At 48.3% G+C, this 24,385-nt stretch overlaps 1 protein-coding gene across 1 annotated transcript in view; it reads right to left on the minus strand.

Annotated features, from left to right (window-relative positions):
* The window catches only part of adam11 (ADAM metallopeptidase domain 11), a 192,240-nt gene that overhangs the window by 71,903 nt on the left and 95,952 nt on the right, over positions 1–24,385 (minus strand). The window contains exons 8-12 of the mRNA XM_070863906.1: positions 16,325–16,394; positions 8,489–8,559; positions 6,315–6,389; positions 3,568–3,639; positions 1,058–1,224 (exon numbers count right to left, since the gene is read on the minus strand). Coding sequence (XP_070720007.1) covers positions 1,058–1,224; positions 3,568–3,639; positions 6,315–6,389; positions 8,489–8,559; positions 16,325–16,394 — 455 coding nt within the window. The remainder of the gene's footprint in view (positions 1–1,057; positions 1,225–3,567; positions 3,640–6,314; positions 6,390–8,488; positions 8,560–16,324; positions 16,395–24,385) is intronic.

Below are 24,385 nucleotides of genomic sequence, written 5' to 3' on the forward strand. Positions count from 1 at the left end.
GGGACTCTCTTCTGCAAACGGTAATTGATGCGAGGTCAATTGTTAATTTTAAATCTGAGATTGATTGATTTCTGTTCACCAAAGGTATTGAAGGACGTTCTTGCTATTGAGGGAGTGCAGCGAAGGTTCATCAGACTGATTCCCGGGATGGCAGGACTGACATATGAGGAGAGACTGGATCGACTGGGCCTGTATTCACTGGAGTTTAGAAGGATGAGAGGGGATCTCATAGAAACATATAAAATTCTGACGGGACTGGACAGGTTAGATGCAGGAAGAATGTTCCCAATGTTGGGTAAGTCCAGAACCAGGCGATACAGTCTAAGGATAAGGGGTAAGCCATTTAGGACCGAGATGAGGAGAAACTTCTTCACTCAGAGTTGTGAACCTATGGAATTCTCTACCGCAGAGAGTTGTTAATGCCAGTTCATTGGATATATTCAAGAGGGAGTTAGATGTGGCCCTGACGGCTAAAGGGATCAAGGGGTATGGAGAGAAAGCAGGAAAGGGGTACTGAGGTGAAGGATCAGCCATGATCATATTGAATGGTGGTGCAGGCTCGAAGGGCCGAATGGCCTACTCCTGCACCTATTTTCTATGAGTATGGAGCAAAAGTGCTTGCCGTGCCATATCTCAAATTACTCATATACTGTATCGCCTCTCTCCACAGATGCTGCCTGATCTGCGGAGTATTTTCTAGCATTTTCTGGCTTTTTTTCAGATTACCAGCATTCATGGTATTTTGCTTTCTGTTTCTTAATTGGCTGGTCACAATTACCATGGCAACGAAATGAGGGCTGGGTCTCAGACTGCCCATTCTGAAGGGACGACGGGAGGTGTGAGAATATGGTCAAATAGCACGACCTCTCCATTTAAGTTTATCGAACAAGGGAACAGCGTTTTCTGACAGCAGAGGGACAGTTTTGAAGATGATCTGTACCAGCATGCCAAAACTTAATTCAATGTAAAGCCTGAGGATGTGAAAGGTGCTATATAAATGCACGTCTTTCTTTTTTCTTTACAACGTCGAGAACCTACACAACCCGATGGGACTTACGAGAACATGTGAAAGGTGTCGCTGTGCTCTCTGACAGAGTCTCTTCTGTACTTCATGAAATCGCTCAACGTCACCATTGGATCTTCATGGATATCTATTTTGTCTCCAGATGCCCATGTTTCCATAGCAACCAGCACAATCCGTGTCCTCAATTGTACCTTATAGATCTAAAGCATGAAATGAAAGTTATCAGCAAACCAAATATAGCAGACATGGTCCTCCCTCGGTCAGAGATACATCCTGAATATACTAGTGCTGTTCATGTGTGAATAGAGTTATGGATCAAGGTCTGTAGTTTTGATGCAAGAGAGACGGACTAAGGACTGGATTTTTGGCTCGCTTGCGCCTCAGTTTGCGCCCCAGAGGGGCGGTAAATGGTATTTCTCGGTGTAATGCCAGGCGTCAAGCTTTTACCGCCCCGCCGGCAAATTCGGCTCATGGTTTGCGGCAGTGCAAAAACCTACCGCCCGCCCTGTAGTTTCACTGAGATCATGACGGCAATCATCGTGCAATGCTCCAACTACTGCCCCAGATGCAAAATTCAGCCCTACCGCCTCAGTTAATGCCCGCCCCAGGAAACGCCTGAAAAAACAGGTGTTCCCAGGGTGCGGCAGGTGGTATGGGCAGCGTATTTAAATGGAGGGATGAGCTCATACATCACAGGTCACATTGACTGCAATGGTTGTGCACATCACACGCTGCATGAAGCTCCACCTTGCAAACGGCACTTTTATCTGCCATTACAGTGCCCTTACATTCTGTGAGAGAATGTAATGGGGGCAGTAGCAGTTCGATAGCGTATCATGCTCCATGCTATTGCCAGGCAGCATCAAGCTGGAGGAAGGACTCTTGGCCATGTTGGCTCATGGATGAGGAGGGGCCGAAGATGTCTGGAGAGGAGGGCTTACCCCCCACTGGTTTACAGGCACCAACGCTCAGACCTCCAGCCCTCTGAGGAGCAGTGTGTGAGAAGTCTGCGCTTCCAAAAGAGAAATACAGACAGACCAATGCCTGGCCCACTCTGGAGGCAGCCTTCAATACTCCCCTCAACAGGTATCTGAATTCATTGTGGTGTGCTGCATGTTGCACAGCTTGGCCAACAATGAGGGGCCAGGCATTGGCCTGTCGGGATTGCAGGCCCACCTCAGGAGGAGGAGGAGGTTGATGATGAAGAGGAGCCTGGCAAGGCCCCCATTGGCTAGCCACTCCATCCACAGGGGGGAGGCAGCGTGGAGATGCTGCCGGACCAAGAGTCGCACGTCGCCGGCTCGTAATGGACCGGCTCCTAAATGGAGGAAACGGAGGGATGGAGCCAATACTGGACACGCTATGTGTCCCCATAAAGGCACATCTCTGCTGAATGTTGGGATGATGCACAAGACACCAATTGCAAAGGATGAATCAGAAATCTTACTGCAACAAAGTAACAAAAACTTCCCCACCAAAATGAAACCAGACAATAGACAACGTTATGTTCCAGTGCACTGAGCAACAATGACGTTCCTTAAGTCAATGAAACTTTTTTTTAACGCCGCGACTTTCGACTAGGGCGCTAAAACTTCCTTGTGTAATGCCTGATTTTGCGCCCCTGATCATGGAACCTAATTTTTTGCCGAATTTTGCAGACGAGGGCGCAAACTTTTTCCAGGCGGTATCATTACCGCCCCGAAACCTCAAAAGCCGAAAATCCAAGTGTTTTAACATAACCTCTTCCTTTAATGTGGTGAACAGGCTGTAACACTGCCTCACGTCAATGCTTTTGATGGACTGACTCTCTACAATAGCAATCCTGCACAGGATAGCTGCATGCCAAAGTGAAGGGTTGCCACTTTTGCCAAGTTGAATACGGACAGGTCATTGGATGGGATCACGGGACGGGTTGAGTCACACGGCTGCCGATAGAAATAGACTGAAAACCTGAGTAACTTTAAAAATTGATGCCTCCCACATTACTCGGCACAAAACAGAAACGGTAGCGTAGTGGTTATGTGACATGATCCAGAGAAGCGAGCTCAAATCCCACCACGGCAACTGGGGAATTTAAATTCAGTTAAATAAATCTGGAATAAAAAGCTAGTATCAGAATGGTGACCATGTAACTACCGGATTGTTGTAAAAAACCAATCTGGTTCACTAATGTCCTTCAGGGAAGGAAATCTGCCGCCCTTACCCGGTCTGGCCTATATGTGACTCCAGACCCATAGCAACTGCCCTCTGAAATGGCCAAGCAGGGCAATTAGGGATAGGCAATAAATGCTAGCCAGCGACGCCCACATCCCATGAACGAATAAAAAAAAAAGGTAAATGGAAAAAGGACTGATTTTGGTGCGCAGTTCAGGTTTTGGAAATCTCCAGACATGTCACTCAGAAACTGGACTATCTGATTCACAATCAGATAATTGGCAACCTTTGCCATGGGGTAACCAACAGAACAACCCTCTTCTTTTATCCAAATATTGCATTCGATAATTATTACACAGGAGGATAGTGTTTCAAATTGAAGTACTTACAGCATCAGCGAAATTCACAACCGATTTGGCAAAATTGCTTGTAAGGCTGAGAGAATAACGTTGCTTTGTAAACTGTTGAGAAAAACACTGAGGTTTAACAACAACAACTTGTATTTATATAGCACCTTTAATGTAGTAAAATATCCCAAGGCGCGTTAACAAAATTTGACACTGAGCCACAAAAGGAGATATTAGGGCAGGTGACCAAAAGCTTGATCAAAGGGGTAGGTTTTAACGAGCGTCTTAGAGGAGGGAAAGGAGGAAAGGCGGAGAGGTTTAGGGAGGGAGTTCCAGAGCTTAGGGCCCAGGCAGCTGAAGGCACGGCCACCAATGGTTGAGCGATTATAATCAGGGATGCTCAAGAGGGCAGAATTAGAGGAGCGCAGAGATCTCGGGTTGTGGGGCTGGAGGAGATTACAGAGATAGGGAGGGGCGAGGCCATGGAGGGACGTGAAAACAAGGGTGAAAATTTTAAAGTGGAGGTGTTGCTTAAACGGGAGCCAATAATTCGTGCAGGTGAAATACAAGCAAATTAACCAGAATAAATCACTGGACAGGATGTGAGCACCAATTCATTAACAATTTTCTTTTTTTCTAATATTAATTATTTGGTTTGCAATAAAAAGGTAATAAATACCACAGGGTTCACCATAAAAAGGAGTTAATTGTTTTAGGTAATACTTCAAGGATGCAACATTCATGAGGTGAGAATTCTCTCTTTCACATACACACGCACACACTATCAGGATTCTTGTTCTTGATCACTATCCAGATGTTGCAAAGTGCAGATGTGTAGATATTCGATGAGGACAGGATCAGCTGTGGCGTCCCTCACAGTTAAACAATCTGCCAACAATCCCTATCCAGGCTCAGACATGAATTATATAGGGCCCTGGTGAGACCACACCTGGAGTATTGTGTACAGTCTTGGGGGCCGATTTTCATCAAGGCCTCCGCCCACCCAAGTGCCGCTGAGGCACCGGACGGCAATTGGGAACAGAATATTGCAGGTCAATGCGTGTTAGTCCAGCAGCCACTGTATTGCCTTCATTGTGCTGCAGCCCATTGTACCAGCGCTATCTCAAGGAGGAGGCGGGCTGTGAGCAGAAGTGGGCTATTCCACGGAGTCCTGGCTGTACACACCGGTAAAGAATCCCCAAACAGTCATAAACATATTTTTCGTTCGGCAATATGCAAATGAGTTTGAGTGGAAACGCGGCGATAAAAAATACATTTTTCAAAACTGCCGCAAATTTGGGTGCAATTTTTGCCAATTGTAGCCAAAGCAGAAACTCGACCTCCATTATCTTTGTTCAAGTTTGAAGCCATGAGGTATAATTATATCGCCTGTTATGTGTGACACACTAAAATGCTTGGGTTTGTAATTTAAGTTGTGGATTTATTTCTAAATAATCAGTTCCCAAGCTCTGCATGATGTGCAAGCAACATGTACTGGTAATAAATAATAGGACTGGCAGAGAAGGTCAGCGCAAACTTGTCTAGTCTATTAGACAGCCAAGAAATTGCTGTTGATGATATTAGTGGGTGGATGCTAAACGCAGTTAAGTGACATTTCTCTGACTGTTGTTTTTATAGAGACTATTGAAATAGCGGAAAAAGGGAAGGTCGAATGAATGCATCAAGCGCTGTCTGCTATTATTACCAGTTGCAATTTCCATGTTACTTTGTTTTGAAGCAGTCGCTTTTCAACTAAAGGAGGTGACTTTGAGGATTAGGCAGCTTCAAATTAACTCCTCAACACTTTGAAGTTGTGGCCCCATTTGCAACGGCTAGAAAATTTAATGCCAACATTGCCACTGAGTTTGAAAGAAATCTGACTCTTTAAAATGTTTTGTCGCATTTTGAACCCTATAAACAGGGCTGGAAATTCGCTGGGATACGGCCCCTCGCGCGGGTTGGAACAGGGGCGGTAAAGGTTTGGGAGCCGTGAGCGCCGGCATTCGGGCCGCTCGGCAAATCCAGTGTGCCGGTACCGGCAGCGCTGAGGAATGTCGCCCGGCTGCGTTGCACCGGTGTACAACGCTCCCGGTATCCACACAGATGCAATATTTGGTTTTGCGCGGCACCCGTAGCAACCCCTAGCGACCCCGCCAGGGAAAGCCGGCGCGCAGAGCTGTCTCGGCGGCGGTGAGGGAAGGAATGACCGCGTGAGGCAAGTGTGATTGGGTTTTTTTTTGGTTCTTTTTTGCGATTTAAGTTTATTTGGGACGAGTAATGTGTCGGGAATGTTTTTTGTGATTTTCGTTCTGATTTTTTGTTGTTGCAGGGAGGCCACTCTTAGGGTGCTCCGAATCCGGCTCTTTAGCGCGGGATATTCAGTTGCTCACCCGGACTAGCACCCTGAGAGAAGTGTAGAACGCCTCCCTTAGCGCTCCGCCCCACTGTCAGGGCGTAACCACTGAATATTCTGACTGCCGATGCAAACCATTTCTCGGTGCTAAATTTATCCACTGCCCGATATTAACGCCTCAAAATCCCGTCAACCTAATTTCCAGCCTATTATATATGAAAAGGGATATGATGATGGAGTGAGATGAAATAAGGTGGGAGGAGACTGCTGTAGGCCTGTTTGGCTGAATGTCCGATATCCATGCGTAAATTCTATGTAAATTATTTCCAATCTCCGAGACCCAGAGGGTCCGACTCACCATGAGCAGGACAACCGTCATTTGAAGACTGCAACAGAATTGTAAAAACAAACTCAAAATGAAATGTAGTTAACGTACCAGGGTGTAGTCATTGATGACCATGAGCTCGATGTATTTGGTTTCCCTCAGTACAGTGTGTTGGCCTCGACGCACCTGCAAACCGCAGAGAATTAACACAAGGTTCAAACATTAAAGCCCGCCTATAGCTTTAGAAGCATGTGCAAGGAAACCAAATGCAATTTATCAATAACAGGCTGAGACGGTGTGCACCTTCCAGCAAGAGGAAGACCGACATCATTAAATAAGGTGAGATACCCCGCTCACTGAGCCCGGACCCTGCAGCGGGCTGGGTCCAAAGTCAGGGGGCTGGGGGATAATTGGGGGGGATTGAGGAGTATTGGGGGTGTTGCAGCATGGGGTGGGGGGGGGGGGGAGAATGAGGTATGGGGTTGAGGAGGATGGGGTATATGGAGGTGAGGGGGTGAAGGTGTGCAGGGGATTGAGGGGCTACAGGAGAGGGGGACTGAGGAATATTGGGGGATGGTTTACAGGGGAGTGAGAGGTATGTGGGGGTGAGGAGGGGATGGGTACGGGGGGGGCGAGGAGGGGGGGGTATGGGGATGAGGGGAATGGAATGAGGGGGGTATGGGTAGGGGGACTGGAGCGTGTTGGGGGGATGGGATATGGGGTGGTGAGGGGGGGATGGGGTATGGGGGCAAAGGGTATGGTGGTGAGATGGGGGGTGCGATGGGGTACGTAGTGAGGGGGATGGGGGCAGGAGTGAGGGGTTACGATGGGTACGGGGTTGGGGGTCCCGTGAGTACAGAGGCGAGACCCGAGCTCGGGACCATAAATGTAAGATAGTCACTAATAAATCCAATCGGGAATTCAGGAGAAACTTCTTTACCCGGAGAGTGGTGAGAATGTGGAACTCGCTACCACAGGGAGTGGTTGAGGTGAATAGCAGAGATACATTTAAGGGGAGGCTAGATAAACACACACGGGAGAAAGGAGTAGAAGGTTGTGCTGATAGGGTGAGATGAAGTAGGGTGGGAGGAGGCTGGTGTGGTGCATAAACACCGGCACGGACCGAGGGCCGGATGGCCTGTTCCTGTGCTGTAAATACTATGTAATTATGTACCATAAGAGCAATCAGTTGGACAGCTGCGGAGGGTGTGAAAGGTCATCGGGTCCTGTGTGATAGCCGCAAAGTTCAGATTTAACAAGGTGTGTTGCAACAGATTAAAATACCAAACTAGAGGGGGGCTAATGGCATTGGTTGGGCCTGTCCTCAGTGGTGATTGTAGGAATACCAACAACTTACATTTATATAGCGGGAGTGATATCAAAATTTATTTCTGGACATCGAGCCATGTAAGTATGTTTGGGCAGATGGTCAAAGAAGTAGGTTTTAAGGGGCTTTTCAGGGGAGGAAAGAGACGTCGAGAGGCGGAGCGGTTTAGAGATCACGTTTGAATTTGTCAGGACTGGCAATTTGGAACGATTTATGCTCAATGCTGCTCCCCTACTGGGGTTGGTTAGCGCCCCCAGAGTGGCACTAACGGGGCGCTAATGGGGCACTAAGCAACTCCCGCCCGAGCGCTGCGCTGTCAGCACCCCTGCCGCGAACTTCAGTGAAGGTTTAGCGGCGTTGTTGACAGTTTGCGCTGCACTCGCTGACCCCGTCCACTCTGTGACGTCACTGAGTGCGCCACGCGCCCCCGCAGCCACACGTTTGCAAAATTCACTCTTTCGCCTGCAGTAGCGCCTGGCGCCGAGAGCGACCGGGGGAAGCAGTCGGTCCAGGGACGATCCCGGGCCGATATCGTCCGCAGTGCAAGGTCAGTGCTGAAATTTCAGTTTTTACAACTATTACTTATTTGTTGCAGGAGTGGGGAAATGTGGGTGAAGTTTATTGAATTTTTCAACGGGATTGTTTTTTTTCATCTTTAGGCACTGGGATGCCAGCATGTAAGCACCAAAAATTGATTCGGCCTCCTGCGCTATCGCTGCGTTAGTGCCTGAAGAGGAGTGTCGAACGTTTCTCTTCGCGCTCCACTCTCCTCTTGGGACGATACAACTGAATTTTGCGATATGAGGCAGTAGAAACATAGAAACTAGGTGCAGGTCATTTGGCCCTTCGAGTCTGCACCACTATTCAATAAGATCATGGCTGATCATAGACACGCCCGGCGCTAAAGATGTGCCACCTCAAAGCGGGCGACACCAAATTTCTAGCCCTTTATTCCTACCTGCCGTTTAGTTCGTGTCCTGAAGACCTTTGCAGGTGAGTTTTGTCGCGTGATGTCATCGGTAAAGCACCCTGGGAAGATTCATAGTAAAAGAATGTGTAAAAATACATCTACTCTGCAACAGGTAGCACGGTTATGAAGACCTCCCTCTTCATATTCAGTCAATCAAAGCAGGTATTGTTACCGTGTACAGTTCTTAATGAGAATAAATTCCGCCTTAGGTGTAAAGTCCTGTCCCCTCAGTACAGATTCACACGAGGCATGTAGTGAAGCCAAGGTCACTCTGGACCTGCACCTTTATTTCACAGCTCTGGAATGCTGCACTTGCCTGAGACCTGTCCTTATATACCTGTCTCTTGCAAGTGCACCCCTGGTGGTAAGGTATGCTGGTGGTTACAGGTCATATCTTATTACAGTCATGTATAGCATGTTAGGATACAGTTATATATAATAATGTAAGATACATGACATCACTCTCCCCCAAGATCTTATTGTCTTTATACGTTCAGTCTCTCAGGTGGGTCTACGCTCTCGCGTGGAGCGTCTGAGTTGTGGTTCAGTTGTTTGCCTTGGTGTCTGTTTTTCTTTGGGTGTGGTTGCTAGTATCTCGCCTGGGCTGTCTGTTTCGATTGATGTGATTGTTGTTGACTCGCCTGGGCTGTCTGTTGGGATTGCCCTTTCCTCAGGTTGTTCCCTCTGTCTGTCCACCAGGTGTGGTGCAAGTTCCACTTTGTAGTCTGCCTCTGGTTCCGCAGTGTTGTTGGTAAATCTGCTTTTGATTTGGTCTACATGCCTCCGGCAGGTTTTGCCATTGTCCATTTGGACTACCAGTAGCCTGTTTCCTTCCTTGCCAGTTACTGTCCCTGCAAGCCATTTGGGACCCCTGCCATAGTTTAGTACAAACACTTTGTCCCCTATCTCATTCCATCTCCCCTCGAATTTCTGTCATGGTACTCAGTCAGCTTACGGCGCTTTGCCTCAACGATTTCATGCATGTCTGGGAGGATTAACGAGAGCCTTGTTTTTAAAGTCCTTTTCATCAACAGTTGCACGGGGGGGATCCCAGTCAGTGAGTGCGGACGAGATCTGTATGCCAGCAGCAGTCGTGACAGGCGACCCTGCAGCGTGGGACCTTGGATTTTAAGCATGCCTTCTTTAATGATTTGCACTGCTCTCTCCGCCTGGCCGTTGGAGGCCGGCTTGAACAGTGCCGACTTGACGTGATTTATGCCATGGTCAATTATAAAGGCTTGGAATTCTGCGCTGGTGAAGCACGGACCAATGTCACTGACCAATATGTCAGGGATTTTGTGCGTTGTAAACATGGTTGCGAGGCTCTCCACAGTGGTGGAGGTTGTGCTCGAGTTTAAAATGGTGCATTCGATCCACTTTGAAAATGCATTTACAACTACGAGGAACATTTTTCCCATGAAAGGGCCCGCATAGTTTACGTGCACCCGCGGCCATGGTTTGGTAGGCCAGGGGCTCAGTGGAGCCTCCCTGGGGGCATTGCTGAGTTGGGCACAAATGGTGCACCTTCGGACGCAGAGCTCCAAGTCCGCGTCAATAGCAGGCCACCAGACGTGGGATCTGGCTATCGCCTTCATGAGAACGATCCCCAGGTGCTCGCGGTGGAGCTCCCGGACAAATGCCTCTCTGCCTCACAGAGGCCTGACTACTTGGCTGCCCCACATCAGGCAGTCTGCTTGTAGCGAGAGCTCATGCATGCGCCTATGAAAGGATTTTAATTCCTCGGGGCAGGCATCGCGAGCCTCTGCCCAATCTCTGGTTAGGACACATCTTTTTACTAAGGATAACGTGGGGTCGCTGGCCGTCCAGGCTCTGATTTGGCGAGCCGTCATGGGTGAACCTGTGGACTCAAAGGCATTGATTACCATGACTATCTCACAGTCCTGTTCATCAGACCCTTCCCTGGTCGTCAGGGGTAGCCTGCTGAGCGCGTTGGCACAGTTGTCTGTGCCTGGTCTGTGCCTTATTGTGTAGTCGTAGGACGCCAGCATGAGTGCCCACCATTGAATTCGCGCCGAGGGTTGGCGTTTATTGCCTTGCTTTCGGATAGGAGGGACGTGAGGGGCTTGTGGTCGGTTTCTGATGCGAACTTGGCCCCGAAAAGGTATTGGTACATCTTTTTGACACCGTACACGCACGCGAGTGCCTCCTTCTCTACCATTCCGTACCCGTGCTCCGCCCGCGAAAGTGACCTGGAGGCATAAGCTATGGGTTGTAATTTGCCCGCACTATTGACATGTTGCAAAACGCACCCGACCCCATACGCTGAGGCATCGCATATGAGAACTAGCTTTTTACCTGGGTCAAAGAAAGTCAAAACACTGTTGGAACACAGAAGGTTGCGTGCCTTATTGAAGGCGCGTTCCTGGGCGTCCCCCCAAAACCAATCGCACCCCTTCCTGAGTAGCACGTGGAGAGGCTCCAGCAGCGTGCTTAAGTTCTGCATAAAGTTCCCAAAGTAATTGAGTAGCCCGAGAAAGGCGCGCAGTTCTGAGACATTCTGGGGCCTGGGTGCCAGGCGAATTGCTTCTGTTTTGGACTCTGTTGGGCAGATTCCATCAGCGGCAATCCTTCTGCCCAAAAATTTAACCTCGGGTGCGAGAAACAGGCACTTGGATTTCTTGACACGTAGGCCTACCCGATCCAACCGCTTTAGTACTTCCTCCAAATTACGGAGATGGGAGTCGGTGTCCCTGCCCGTGATAAGTATGTCGTCTTGAAATACAACCGTCCCCGGGATGGACTTGAGCAGACTCTCCATATTGCGCTGGAATATGGCAGCTGCCGACCTGATGCCGAATGGGCATCGATTGTACATGAAAAGGCCTCGATGTGTGTTGATGGTGGTGAGTAGCTTGGATTCCTCGGTCAATTCTTGCGTCATATACGCAGATGTTAGGTCTAATTTTGAGAAAAGTTTACCTCCAGCCAATGTGGCAAATAAGTCCTCTGCTCTGGGCAGCGGATACTGGTCCTGCAGGAAGACTCTGTTTATGGTAGATTTGTCGTCCCCACAGATTCGTATGGATCCATCAGGCTTCATGACTGGGACGATGGGACTTGCCCAGTCGCTAAATTCCACAGGTGATATAATGCCTTCCCGCAGAAGCCTGTCTAGTTCGTGTTCAATCTTGTCCCTCATCACATAGGGTACAGCTCTGGCCTTGTGATGGACCGGTCTAGCATCCTGTGTGATGTAGATTTTGACTTTGGCCCCTTTGAAAGTGCCCACACCTGGGTGAAAGAGATGTTCAAATCGCTTTATAACTGTTGAGCAGGAGGTCCGTTCCTCTAATGACATGGCATGGACATCATCCCATTTCCAGTTTAGTTTTGCCAGCCAGCTTCTCCCCAGAAGTGCTGGGGGGTCTCCGGGGACAATCCACAGGGGAAGTCGGTTCACTGTCCCTTTGTGTGTGAGAGAGAGCATGGCGCTGCAAAGGACTGGTACGATTTCTTTGGTATAGGTCCTTAGTGTGGTGTCGACCCTTGAGAGTTTTGGTCTGTCTCTTTTATGCGGCCACAGTTGTTCAAATTGTTGAGCGCCCATGAGAGATTGACTCGCTCCCGTATCCAGCTCCATGTTGACAGATATCCCGTTGAGTCGGACCCTCATCATTATAGGAGGCGTCCTGTTGTAGGAGCAGCGGCCATTGATCGTGTTGACCCACTGTACATCGGTGTCCCGGGTACTGTCCCCATCATCTTCTGATCCGCTTTCCGACCCATCCGATTCGTATACCAGCCGAGCTGCCGTTTGTTTGCACATGCGGGCCAAATGCCCTGTATATTCACAATTTCTGCAAACAGCCTGCTGAAATCGACATCCCCTTGACGAGTGCCCACCCCCACACCTCCAGCACAGACCTGTTCTATTGTTTAAAGTATTCCCAAAGAATGAGTTGCGTCTGGCTGATCTCTCTTGAGCTTCTCTCAGTTTGTAGTTGATTGCTTGCATTTTGGGTTGATGAGGTGTGAACGGCCATTCCTGTGGCCCTTGATAGCTTCTGCCTGCTGTCGAGAGCCTGTTCTCCCGGTTTTGTCTGTGTGTGGGGGTAGCAGCTTGTTTAGTGCTGTGAACTTCTTGTTCCGATATTTTGTTAGTTGTCGTACCTGCATTGTAACTCAACCTCGTTTCTTCTTCTCCTACCAAGAATGCCTGTGCAACCAGTGCTGCTACCTCTAAGGTCAGGTTCTTGGTCTCTATGAGCTTTTGGAATATGCCTGCGTGGCCTATTCCTTCAATGAAAAAGTCTCTCAGCATTTCTCTCTTCAGTTCATCGGAGAACTCACATAAACTAGCCAACCTCCGAAGTTCCGCCACGGAGTCGGGTATGCTCTGGCCCACACAGCGTCTGTAGTTGTAGAACCTGTGTTTGGCCATGTGTAGGCTGCTCGCTGCCTTCAGGTGGTCTCTTACTAGTGTGTTCAATTCTTCAAACGACTTGCTTGCTGGTTTCTCGGGTGCCAACAGATCCTTCATTAAAGCGTATGTTTTCGAGCCACAGCTGGTCAAGAGATGGGCTCTTCTCTTGTCTGCCTTATCGTCGCCTAACCAATCTTTGGTTACAAAGCTTTGCTGGAGCCTTTCTATAAAGTCCTCCCAATTGTCTCCCGCATTGTACTTTTCATCTGATCCGTTGTTCGCCATTCTGTGGATTCTGTAATCCCGTAACTCGTCGCCACTGTAAAGTCCTGTCCCCTCAGGCATGTAGTGAAGTCAAGGTCACTCTGGACCTGCACCTTTATTTCACAGCTCTGGAATGCTGCACTTGCCTGAGACCTGTCCTTATATACCGGTCTCTTGCAAGTGCACTCCTGGTGGTAAGGTATGCTGGTGGTTACAGGTCATATCTTATTACAGTCATGTATAGCATGTTAGGATACAGTTATATATAATAATGTAAGATACGTGACATTGGGCAATATATTTATTGAGTCCCGTTCTTTTTGCAGCCAGTGGAAAGTAAAAGGAATTGTGCCGAATGTAGCATGTTGTCCAGGTCTTGCTGCATACGGGCATGTACTGCTTCATTATCTGAGGAGTTGCGAATGGAACTGAACACTGTGCAGTCATCAGTGAACATCTACAATTCTGACCTTATGATGGAGGGAAGGTCATTGATGAAGCAGCTGAAGATGGTTGGGCCTAGGACACTGCCCGGAGGAACTCCTGCAGTGATGTCCTGGGGCTGAGATGATTGACCTCCAACCAGTACAACCATCTTCCTTTGAGCGAGGTATAACTCCAGCCAGTGGAGAGTTTTCCCCCTGATTCTCATTGACTTCAGTTTTACTAGGGTTCCTTGATGCCACACTCGGTCAAATGCTGCCTTGATGTTGAGGGCAGTCACTCTCACCTCACCTCTGGAATTCAGCTGTTTTGTCCATGTTTGGACCAAGGCTGTAATGAGGTCTGGAGCAGAGTGGCTTCCAAACTGAGCATCAGTGAACAGGTGAGTAAATACCACTTGATAGCTCTGTCGACGACACTTTCCATCACTTTGCTGATGATTTGAGAGTAGACTGATGGGGCGGTAATTAACTGGATTGGATTTGTCCCACTTTTTGTTAGCGGGACATACCTGGGCAATTTTCCACTTTGTTGGATAGATGCCAGTGTTGTAGCTTTACTGGAACAGCTTGGCTAGAGGTGTGGCTCGTTCTGGAGCACAAGTCTTCAGCACTACAGCCAGGATGTTGTCGAGGCCCAAAGCCTTTGCTGCATCCAGGTTAACTGTGTACTGTTAGAAAGATGGGCGATTATATGCTGGGAGTTGAAATCAGGACAAATGTGTTAAATCATTCATCTGAAACTTCGCCACCTACTATTAAAAGTGTTAAGCTATTTCTTTTAAATGGGTCATTGCCTTTGTTACGATAGCAGACTGAAGAATTTCATACAAACACATTAACACAGTTGTTACCATTGTCACACAGCACGATCTCGACCCTTTGTGCCCTTGTGTAGCCTCTGTTATATCATAACTCTTAAATCAACCAGTCTTTCCTAAATCTACATGGGGGAGAGAATGAAGAAACAAATCTAATTGTGTATTATTCGCCATAATAACTCTGGCAATGTGACGGGGTATGGTGGCATAGGGGTTATGTTACTGGACCAGTAATCCAGAGCCATGGACTCATGATCCAGAAACATGAGTTCAAATCCCACCACGGCAGCTGGGAAACTTAAATTCAGGTAATTAATAACTCTGGAATAGAAAACTAGTATCAGTAATGGTGGCCATGAAACTACTGGATTGTTTTAAAAACCCATCTGGTTCACTAATGTCCTTTCGGGAAGGAAATCTGCCACCCTTACCCGGTCTGGCCTATTTGTGACTCCAGAGCCATGGCATCGTGGTTGACTCTTAGCTGTCCTCATGAAATGGCCACGCGGTTGCAACAAACCGCGACAAAAAGAAGAACTGCAGCGGTTCAAGGTGGCGGCCTTCAACCACCTTCTCAAAGGACAAAGGGCTGGGCAATAAATGCTGGCCTTGCCCACATCCCGTGAACGAATAAAAAGAAAAATAAATGTGATGCGTCCTGCTGCACTAACCCATTTCTCTGTCTCAGGCTACTTTTGCTTCTTCTAATTGGACCCAACGCTCCGCCTGGAAAATTCTTCTTCCCTTGAGAGAGTCGGGCCGTGGGGCTGAAACAACTCCATGGCATATGGATCAAAGTCTTTTCAACTATTTACAATCTATATTAACGACTTGGAAGAAGGGACTGAGTGTAACGTAGCCAAGTTTGCTGACGATACAAAGATGGGAGGAAAAGCAATGTGTGAGGACACAAAAATTCTGCAAAAGGACATAGAAAGGCTAAGTGAGTGGGCAAAAATATGGCAGATGGAGTATAATGTTGGAAAGTGTAAGGTCATGCACTTTGGCAGAAAAAAAATCAAAGAGCAAGTTATTATTAAAATGAAGATTGCAAAGTGCCGCAGTACAGCAGGACCTGGGAGTACTTGTGCATGAAACGCAAAAGGATATTGTCAGGTACAGCAAGTGATCAGGAAGGCCAATGGTATCTTGGCCTTTATTGCGAAGGGGATGGAGTATAAAAGCAGGGAAGTCTTGCTACAGCTATACAGGGTATTGGTGAGGCCACACCTGGAATACTGCGTGCAGTTTTGGTTTCCATATTTATGAAAGGATATACTTGCTTTGGAGGCAGTTCAGAGAAGGTTCACTTGGTTGATTCTGGGGATGAGGGGGTTGACTTATGAGGAAAGGTTGAGTAGGTTGGGCCTCTACTCATTGGAATTCAGAAGAATGAGAGGTGATCTTATCAAAACGTATAAGATTATGAAGGGGCTTGGCAAGGGGAAGCAGAGAGGATGTTTCCACTGATGGGGGAGACTAGAACTAGAGGGCATGATCTTAGACTAAGGGGCCGCCCATTTAAAACAGAGATGAGGAGAAATTTCTTCTCTCTGAGGGTTGTAAATCTGTGGAATTCACTGCCTCAGAGAGCTGTGGAAGCTGGGACATTGAATAAATTTAAGACAGAAATAGACAGTTTCTTAAACAATAAGGGGATAAGGGGTTATGGGGAGCGGGCGGGGAGGGGGACCTGAGTCCATGATCAGATCAGCCATGATCTTATTGAATGGCGGAGTAGGCTCGAGGGGCCGTATGGCCTATGCCTGTTCCTATTTCTTATGTTCTTATGTAAAATATAAATCTGAAATATTACAGACAATGGTCAACTTGCATTCACCCCCCCCCCTTCCTATCAAAGCACCGACTCAAATAACGTACAGTGCATAATAGATGAACGAGCATTCCTTACCAGATGATGTACATCCCACAGGGATATCAAGACCAGGAGATCTGTACACAATATGAGGTTGTTGTCCGTGCTGTAAGAGGAGAACAGCAACATTATATTTAAGCAGCGTCTGATGTTTTAAATTAACCCAGAACTTGACGAATCTGAATACATTGCAGGATCCAATTTGAGAAGGTCTCTATTTATATGATTATGCCTTCCTTCGGTCTAGCGATACTCTGCAGGCGATTGCTAAACGGTACGCAGCAAGCCACTATTAGATTGCAAGGGTAATTTTCTGTACAATGTAATGTAATGTTAGAGGATGAAGGATTCTCCAGTTTCACTCATCCACCCACTGCAATGACACAAGCTAAACAGTAATATAATCAGAGGCAAGCATTTGAAGACAAAAAGCTAACAAACTTTCATAAAAAGCACCCAGAGTAAAACACCCTACAGGCTGACACGCGTCTAACCTACAGACACATTCGAGGTTGATGGGGGCATAAAGTGTTAAGAACATAAGAATTAGGAACAGGAGTAGGCCATCTAGCCCCTCGAGCCTGCTCCGCCATTCAACAAGATCATGGCTGATCTGGCCGTGGACTGCGCTCCACTTACCCGCCCGCTCCCCGTAATCCTCAATTCCCTTATTGGCTAAAAATCTATCTATCTGTGACTTGAATACATTCAATGAGCTAGCCTTAACTGCTTCCTTGGGCAGAGAATTCCACAGATTCACAACCCTCTGGGAGAAGAAATTCCTTTTCAACTCGGTTTTAAATTGGCTCCCCCATATTTTGAGGCTGTGTCCCCTAGTTCTAGTCTCCCCAGCCAGTGGAAACAACCTCTCTGCCTCTATCTTGTCTATCCCTTTCATGATTTTAAATGTTTCTATAAGATCACCCCTCATCCTTCTGAACTCCAACGAGTAAAGACCCAGTCTACTCAATCTATCATCAGAAGGTAACCCCCTCATCTCCGGAATCAGCCTAGTGAATCGTCTCTGTACCCCCTCCAAAGCTAGTATATCCTTCCTTAAGAAAGGTGACCAAAACTGCACGCAGTACTCCAGGTGCGGCCTCACCAATACCCTATACAGTTGCAGCAGGACCTCCCTGCTTTTGTACGCCATCCCTCTCGCAATGAAGGCCAACATTCCATTCGCCTTCCTGATTACCTGCTGCACCTGCAAACTAACTTTTTGGGATTCATGCACAAGGACCCCCAGGTCCCTCTGCACCGCAACATGTTGTAATTTCTCCCCATTCAAATAATATTCTCTTTTACTTTTTTTTTCCCAAGGTGGATGACCTCACATTTTCCGACATTGTATGCCAAACCTTAGCCCATTCGCTTAACCTATCTAAATCTCTTTGCAGCCTCTCTGTGTCCTCTACACAACCCGCTTTCCCACTAATCTTTGTGTCATCTGCAAATTTTGTTACACTACACTCTGGCCCGCTCTTCCAGGTCATCTATGTATATTGTAAACAGTTGTGGTCCCAGCACCAATCCCTGTGGCACACCACTAACCATCGATTTCCAACCCGAAAAGGACCCATTTATCCCGACTCTCTGCTTTCTGTTAGCCAGCCAATTCTCGATCCATGCCAATACATTTCCTCTGACTCCGCGTACCTTTATCTTCTGCAGTAACCTTTTGTATGGCACCTTATCGAATGCCTTTTGGAAATCTAAATACACCACATCCATCGGTACACCTCTATCCACCATGCTCGTTATATCCTCAAAGAATTCCAGTAAATTAGTTAAACATGATTTCCCCTTCATGAATCCATGTTGCGTCTGCTTGATTGCACTATTCCTATCTAGATGTCCTGCTATTTCTTCCTTAATGATAGCTTCAAGCATTTTCCCCACTACAGATGTTAAACTAACCGGCCTATAGTTTGCCTCCTTTTTTAAACAGAGGCGTTACATTAGCTGCTTTCCAATCCGCTGGTACCTCCCCAGAGTCCAGAGAATTTTGGTAGATTATAACGAATGCATCTGCTATAACTTCCGCCATCTCTTTTAATACCCTGGGATGCATTTCATCAGGACCAGGGACTTGTCTACCTTGAGTCCCATTAGCCTGTCCAGCACTACCTCCCTAGTGATAATGATTATTTCAAGGTCCTCCCTTCCCACATTCCCGTGACCAGCAATTTTTGGCATGGTTTTTGTGTCTTCCACTGTGAAGACCGAAGCAAAATAATTGTTTAAGGTCTCAGCCATTTCCACATTTCCCATTATTAAATCCCCCTTCTCATCTTCTAAGGGACCAACATTTACTTTAGTCACTCTTTTCCATTTTATATATTGGTAAAAGCTTTTACTATCTGTTTTTATGTTTTGCGCAAGTTTACTTTCGTAATCTATCTTTCCTTTCTTTATTGCTTTCTTAGTCATTCTTTGCTGTCGTTTAAAATTTTCCCAATCTTCTAGTTTCCCACTAACCTTGGCCACCTTATACGCATTAGTTTTAATTTGATACTCTCCTTTATTTCCTTGGTTATCCACGGCTGGTTATCCCTTCTCTTACCGCCCTTCTTTTTCACTGGAATATATTTTTGTTGAGCACCAAGAAAGAGCTCCTTAAAAGTCCTCCACTGTTCCTCAATTGTGCCACCGTTTAGTCTGTGTTCCCAGTATACTTTAGCCAACTCTGCCCTCATCCCACTGTAGTCCCCTTTGTTTAAGCATAGTACGCTCGTTTGAGACACTACTTCCTCACCCTCAATCTGTATTACAAATTCAACCATACTGTGATCACTCATTCCGAGAGGATCTTTTACCAGGAGATCGTTTATTATTCCTGTCTCATTACACAGGACCAGATCTAAGATAGCTTGCTCCATTGTAGGTTCTGTAACATACTGTTCTAAGAAACAATCCTGTATGCATTCTATGAATTCCTCCTCAAGGCTAGCCCGTGTGATTTGATTTGACCAATCGATATGTAGGTTAAAATCCCCCATGATTACTGCCGTTCCTTTTTCACATGCCTCCATTATTCCCTTGATTATTGCCCGCCCCACCGTGAAGTTATTATTTGGGGGCCTATAACCTATGCCCACCAGTGACTTTTTCCCCTTACTATCTCTAATCTCCACCCACAATGATTCAACATTTTGTTCATTAGAGCCAATAACATCTCTCACAACTGCCCTATCATCCTTTATTAACAGAGCTATCCCACCTCCTTTCCCTTTTTGTCTATCTTTCCGAATTGTCAGATACCCCTGTATGTTTAATTCCCAGTCTTGGCCACCGTGCAACCACGTTTCTGTAATGGCCACCAAATCATACCCATTTGTAATGATTTGTGCCATCAACTCATTTACTTTATTTCGAATGCTGCGTGCGTTTAGGTAGAGTGTTTTAATACTAATTTTTAAACCATGATTTTTAGTTTTGACCCCTCCTGTAGCCCATTTATATTCATACATATTGTCCCTTCCTATCCCAGTGCTATTCTGCTCTGTTGCCTCCTGCCTTTTGCATTCTTTCTTGGGGTCCTGTTCATCTGCGCTCTCACCCACTCTAACTCGCTCAGAGCCCTCTCCTGGGTTCCGAATACTCCTTGCATTGAGGCACCGAGCTTTCATGCTTGCCTTTTTATTACACTTTGACCTTTAAGAATTTTGCTGTACAGTGGCCCTTTTTGTTTTTTGCCTTGGGTTTCTCTGCCCTCCACTTTTACTCATCTCCTTTCTGTCTTTTGCTTTTGTCTCCATTTTATTTCCCTCTGTCTCTCTGCATTGGTTCCCATCCCCCTGCCATATTAGTTTAACTCCTCCCCAACAGCACTAGCAAATACTCCCCCTAGGACATTGGTTCCGGTCCTGCCCAGGTGCAGACTGTCCGGTTTGTACTGGTCCCACCTCCCCCAGAACCTGTTCCAATGCCCCAGGAATTGAATCCCTCCCTGCTGCACCACTGCTCAAGCCACGTATTCATCTGAGCTATCCTGCGATTCCTACTCTGACTAGCACGTGGCACTGGTAGCAATCCCGAGATTACTACTTTTGAGGTCCTATGTTTTAATTTAGCTCCTAGCTCCTTAAATTCGTCTCATAGGACCTCATCCCTTTTTTTTACCGAAATCGTTGGTACCAATATGCACCACGACAACTGGCTGTTCACCCTCCCTTTTCAGAATGTCCTGCACCCGCTCCGAGACATCCTTGACCCTTGCACCAGGGAGGCAACATACCATCCTGGAGTCTCGGTTGCGGCCGCAGAAACGCCTATCTATTCCCCTTACAATTGAATCCCCTATCACTATCGCTCTCCCACTCTTTTTCCTGCCCTCCTGTGCATACCGGCACGATGCTCCCGGGTAATACTCCTCAGCGCCGCCGGTACCAGCACACTGAATTTGCCGAGCGGCGCTAATGCCGGCGCTCCCAACTGCAAACCCTTTAGCGAGGGGCCCGATCCAAACTAATTTCTCTCCCCTCCTCCCCCTCTCCCCAGTGTTTGCTCTTATGATGATATGAGATTCGCATATTTTTCCATAATACCATCAAGGTCTTCGCTGGACATCAACTTTGTGCGTTCTTCATCCACAGAGTATCACACTAATCTAAATTCAGTGTTTTCTTTCAGAAAAGACAGTGGGGTAGAAATTCAGCCCCGCCACAAACCTGGCGCACCTACCGTTTTCAAAGTGTTTTTTCCGTCGCACTGGATGCGGGGGCCTCTTTCGCGAAATTTTCAGGCGGACCAGAAGTCGGTCATAATGGGGGCGGAAATGGGGCGGTAAGCAGCAGATCGCCAACAAGAGGGGCGGAAGTGGAGGCGGGACGGAGTCACCACCCGCTGTCAATCATCAGCGGAGCGGAGATGACATCACGATGCGTGTGCGTCACCATACTCTCTGCCGCACTGAAAGGGGAGAGCGCTTCGGCATTCAGAAACTTCTGTCCACTGGGCCACCAGGGAGGATTTCGGCCGGGCCAACGGCCTGGCACCCCTGTTGGCGGCCCGGCCAAACCCGGGGGGGGGCATAATTGTCGGCCCGACCTGGCAGTTGGCCGACAAAAAAAAAGCATGGCAGCCACGGCAGTGCGCCCTCCCCGTGAAGGGCCGCCGCGCTGCCGTGGCTCACACACTGAAAGCAAGGTGCGCCGACAGAAACCGCTGTCGGGAGCGCCGCACGGCGGATCAAAGATTTTTGGAGCTAAGTTTGGCTGGAGGTGCGGGAGATGGACGGTGCGCACTTTGATGACGCGCTTAGGACGGGTCGGCAGCAGTGGGGCGGATGTGGGGACCGCCGGAAAAACCACCGAGGTGAATTTCGCTGGCGCCGTCCATTCGACCTCAAGTCGCCGGCCGCTCGACTCCGCCGCTTTCTGGCGGTAAGAGGACTTTTTCGGGAGGCTGAATTTCGGCCCCAGTGTGTGTTACCAGGACTATTCTTTGAGCACCATCGGTGCAGGCCGGGGAGGGGAAGAAGCAGTGTGGCGGCATACCACTCCAGGGAGCAGCGCGTGCTGGAGCAGGAGAGCAGCAGCAGTGAAGAGGGACATCATTAAGGTCTAGGTCGGTGATTGGAGCGTGGGCAGGTACAGCAGGAGCGGCGAGGTCGGAGCGAAGGAGCGGTGAGAGATTGTAGAGAGACGTGATCGGGGCCCAGGAGAGGCGCGAGTTCGGAGGGAATCATCCTCGATTCGAGGGACTGCCTATGATGATGGTGATTCTTTGGGTTCTGACAATCTAGTACAAAACAATTAGAAGACGGGCAGAAATAGGATTCAGGGAACTTTACTCCCTGCGTGTTGAAGAACCAACATTACACCAACATCACAAGGGCCATCGCTCCATTGTTAGTCTCTCCCCAACAATATTGCTACCCTGATTTCTGTGAAATAAAGACTAAATCTAAACAGGTATCAACTCAAAAATAGTGTATTTGCTAAGACTGCAGGAAAACATATATTTTGCTGTCAGCTTACAACACTTCCTGGAAGTGCAACTCGTAGAGGGAGTACGTTACACTTCAGATGCCAGAGGTCGGCGAGGGGTGGGGGAGCATTTTGTCAGGTGCCGAGGCATGTGGTCTACTCTATGCCCAATAAGCACAGAGCCCTGGAATGCCGGCTGAGAGAGTTTTGGGTTTCAAGAGCTTGTGCGATACTCATTACGCTTCAAGTTTCTAGTTACAGTGGATTGAAGTCGCATACTGTGGCCGGTGTGGCTCACTAACCCCCAAGACACTTTAGGGGCTGAAATTGCCCATTTTTTGCCCCCCCCCGGTAGCTGCTAACGGGGCGCAAACCCCTTTTCGCCCGAGGGCAGGCGGCAGTGGTGTCTCGATTGAAATTGCCCTCGAGATTTTGCCGTGCACGCCGATCCCTCACCGCCCCACGCGGGCCAATGTCAGCGCCAGATTCATGGGGTGCTGACATCCACCCGGGGTGCCCCTTAAAGGGGAGGGCGCGTGCGCCCTGGGCTGCCATGTTTTATTGTCGGCCAACGTTGCTGTCGGTCCAACAATGGCAGCCCTCGCAGCCTCGTGCAGCCCAGTCAAAAATGCCTCTGGTGGCCACCAAAGAGGCTACAGAGTCTGCAGTGGCCCTCCCCTTTAACTGAAAGGGAGGGGTGTTGTGGTGCGTCAGTGCTACACGGAAGCACCGACCTGTTCAACATGGTGTTGACCTCAGCACCACGCTGCTGCCCAGAGAGTGCCCCTGAAACGAATCACAGCGCCCGAGACACAGCGCTCTGCCTCACTTCAGGGGCAATTTCACGCCGGAGGGTGGGGGTTGTGGTTGAGACTTCCGCCACGGGCATTAACTGATCCGGGACGGTTAGTGCCCCCGGATGGGCCACTGGGCAATTTCGCCCCCTTGGCATCTTAGCGCGTCAGGGAAGACTCGCTAAGAAAAAAACAATGACTTCTTCTTCCAGTAGGGTTACTCTTCATTAGTAAAGCTTTGCTTCTTTGACCTCCTGAGGCTGTGTGTGTTTCAAACCGTTAAACAATGGTGGTTGGAAGGATAGCAGCAGCAGCCCTTCACCAGCTGCAACGGGCAGCCAACAATCTGGCTCCTGGTGTCAGCTGTGGCTCAGTGGGTAGCACTCTCGCCTCTGAGTCAGAAGGTTGTGGGTTCGAGTCCCACTCCCGAGGCTTGAAACACATAAATCTAGGCTGACACTCCCAGTGCAGTGCTGAGGGAGTGCTGCACTGTCGGAGGTGTCGTCTTTCAGATGAGACGTTAAACCGAGGCCTCGTCTGTTCTCTCAGGTGGGCGTAAAAGATCCCGCGGCACTATTTCAAAGCAGAGCAGGGGAGTTATCCCCGGTGTCCTGGCCAATATTTATCCCTCAATCAACACCATAAAAATATAGAGCATCTGGTCATTATCACATTGCTGTTTGTGGGAGCTTGCTGTGCACAAATTGGCTGCTGTGTTTCCCACATTACAACAGTGACTACATTCCAAAAGTGCTTCATTGGCTGTAAAGCACTTTGGGACGTCCTGAGGTCATGAAAGGTGCTCCCCAGGCGTCTCTCGGAGCGCTCCCAGCCCAGGTCTTTAGCTCGGGAGTTTCCCACCCTAACGCTCTAAGAGAGCTGTACAACGCCTCCCTTAGCGCTGCGCCCCACACTCGGGGCCCAGCTGCCCAATGTTGATGATTGAGGCGCAAACTGTTCCCGGGCGCAAACTTTACCGCCCCAAAATCATCAAAGCCGAAAATCTAGCCCTGATGCTTTAGATGCTGGTCCTGCCACAAAAATATTTACATTATAGAGAGTGAGATCAGTTCAGTGGGGCACAAATGTACAAGCACCTGAGGGGCAGTGTCCTCTGCTGGTACCTGGACCACCTCCCGAGATACTGGCCACGTTGGCTACTTCAGTTCTCCACCCCTATGTAGTACAGTGCATGCATTAACAAACACCGAGAGTGATCTCTTGGTTTGATGCTGGATAACTGAAGCTAATCGCTCCCGCACCTGCTCCAAACCAATCATTTGCACCATCTTAAATCCTAAAGTATTGGCAGATTACCAGCACCTTGTACCAAATTCGCATGGGTATATTTGCCAAGGTGTGACCTGGCA

Source organism: Pristiophorus japonicus, chromosome 21 (genome assembly GCF_044704955.1).
Source record: "Pristiophorus japonicus isolate sPriJap1 chromosome 21, sPriJap1.hap1, whole genome shotgun sequence".
Lineage (NCBI taxonomy): Eukaryota > Metazoa > Chordata > Chondrichthyes > Pristiophoridae > Pristiophorus > Pristiophorus japonicus.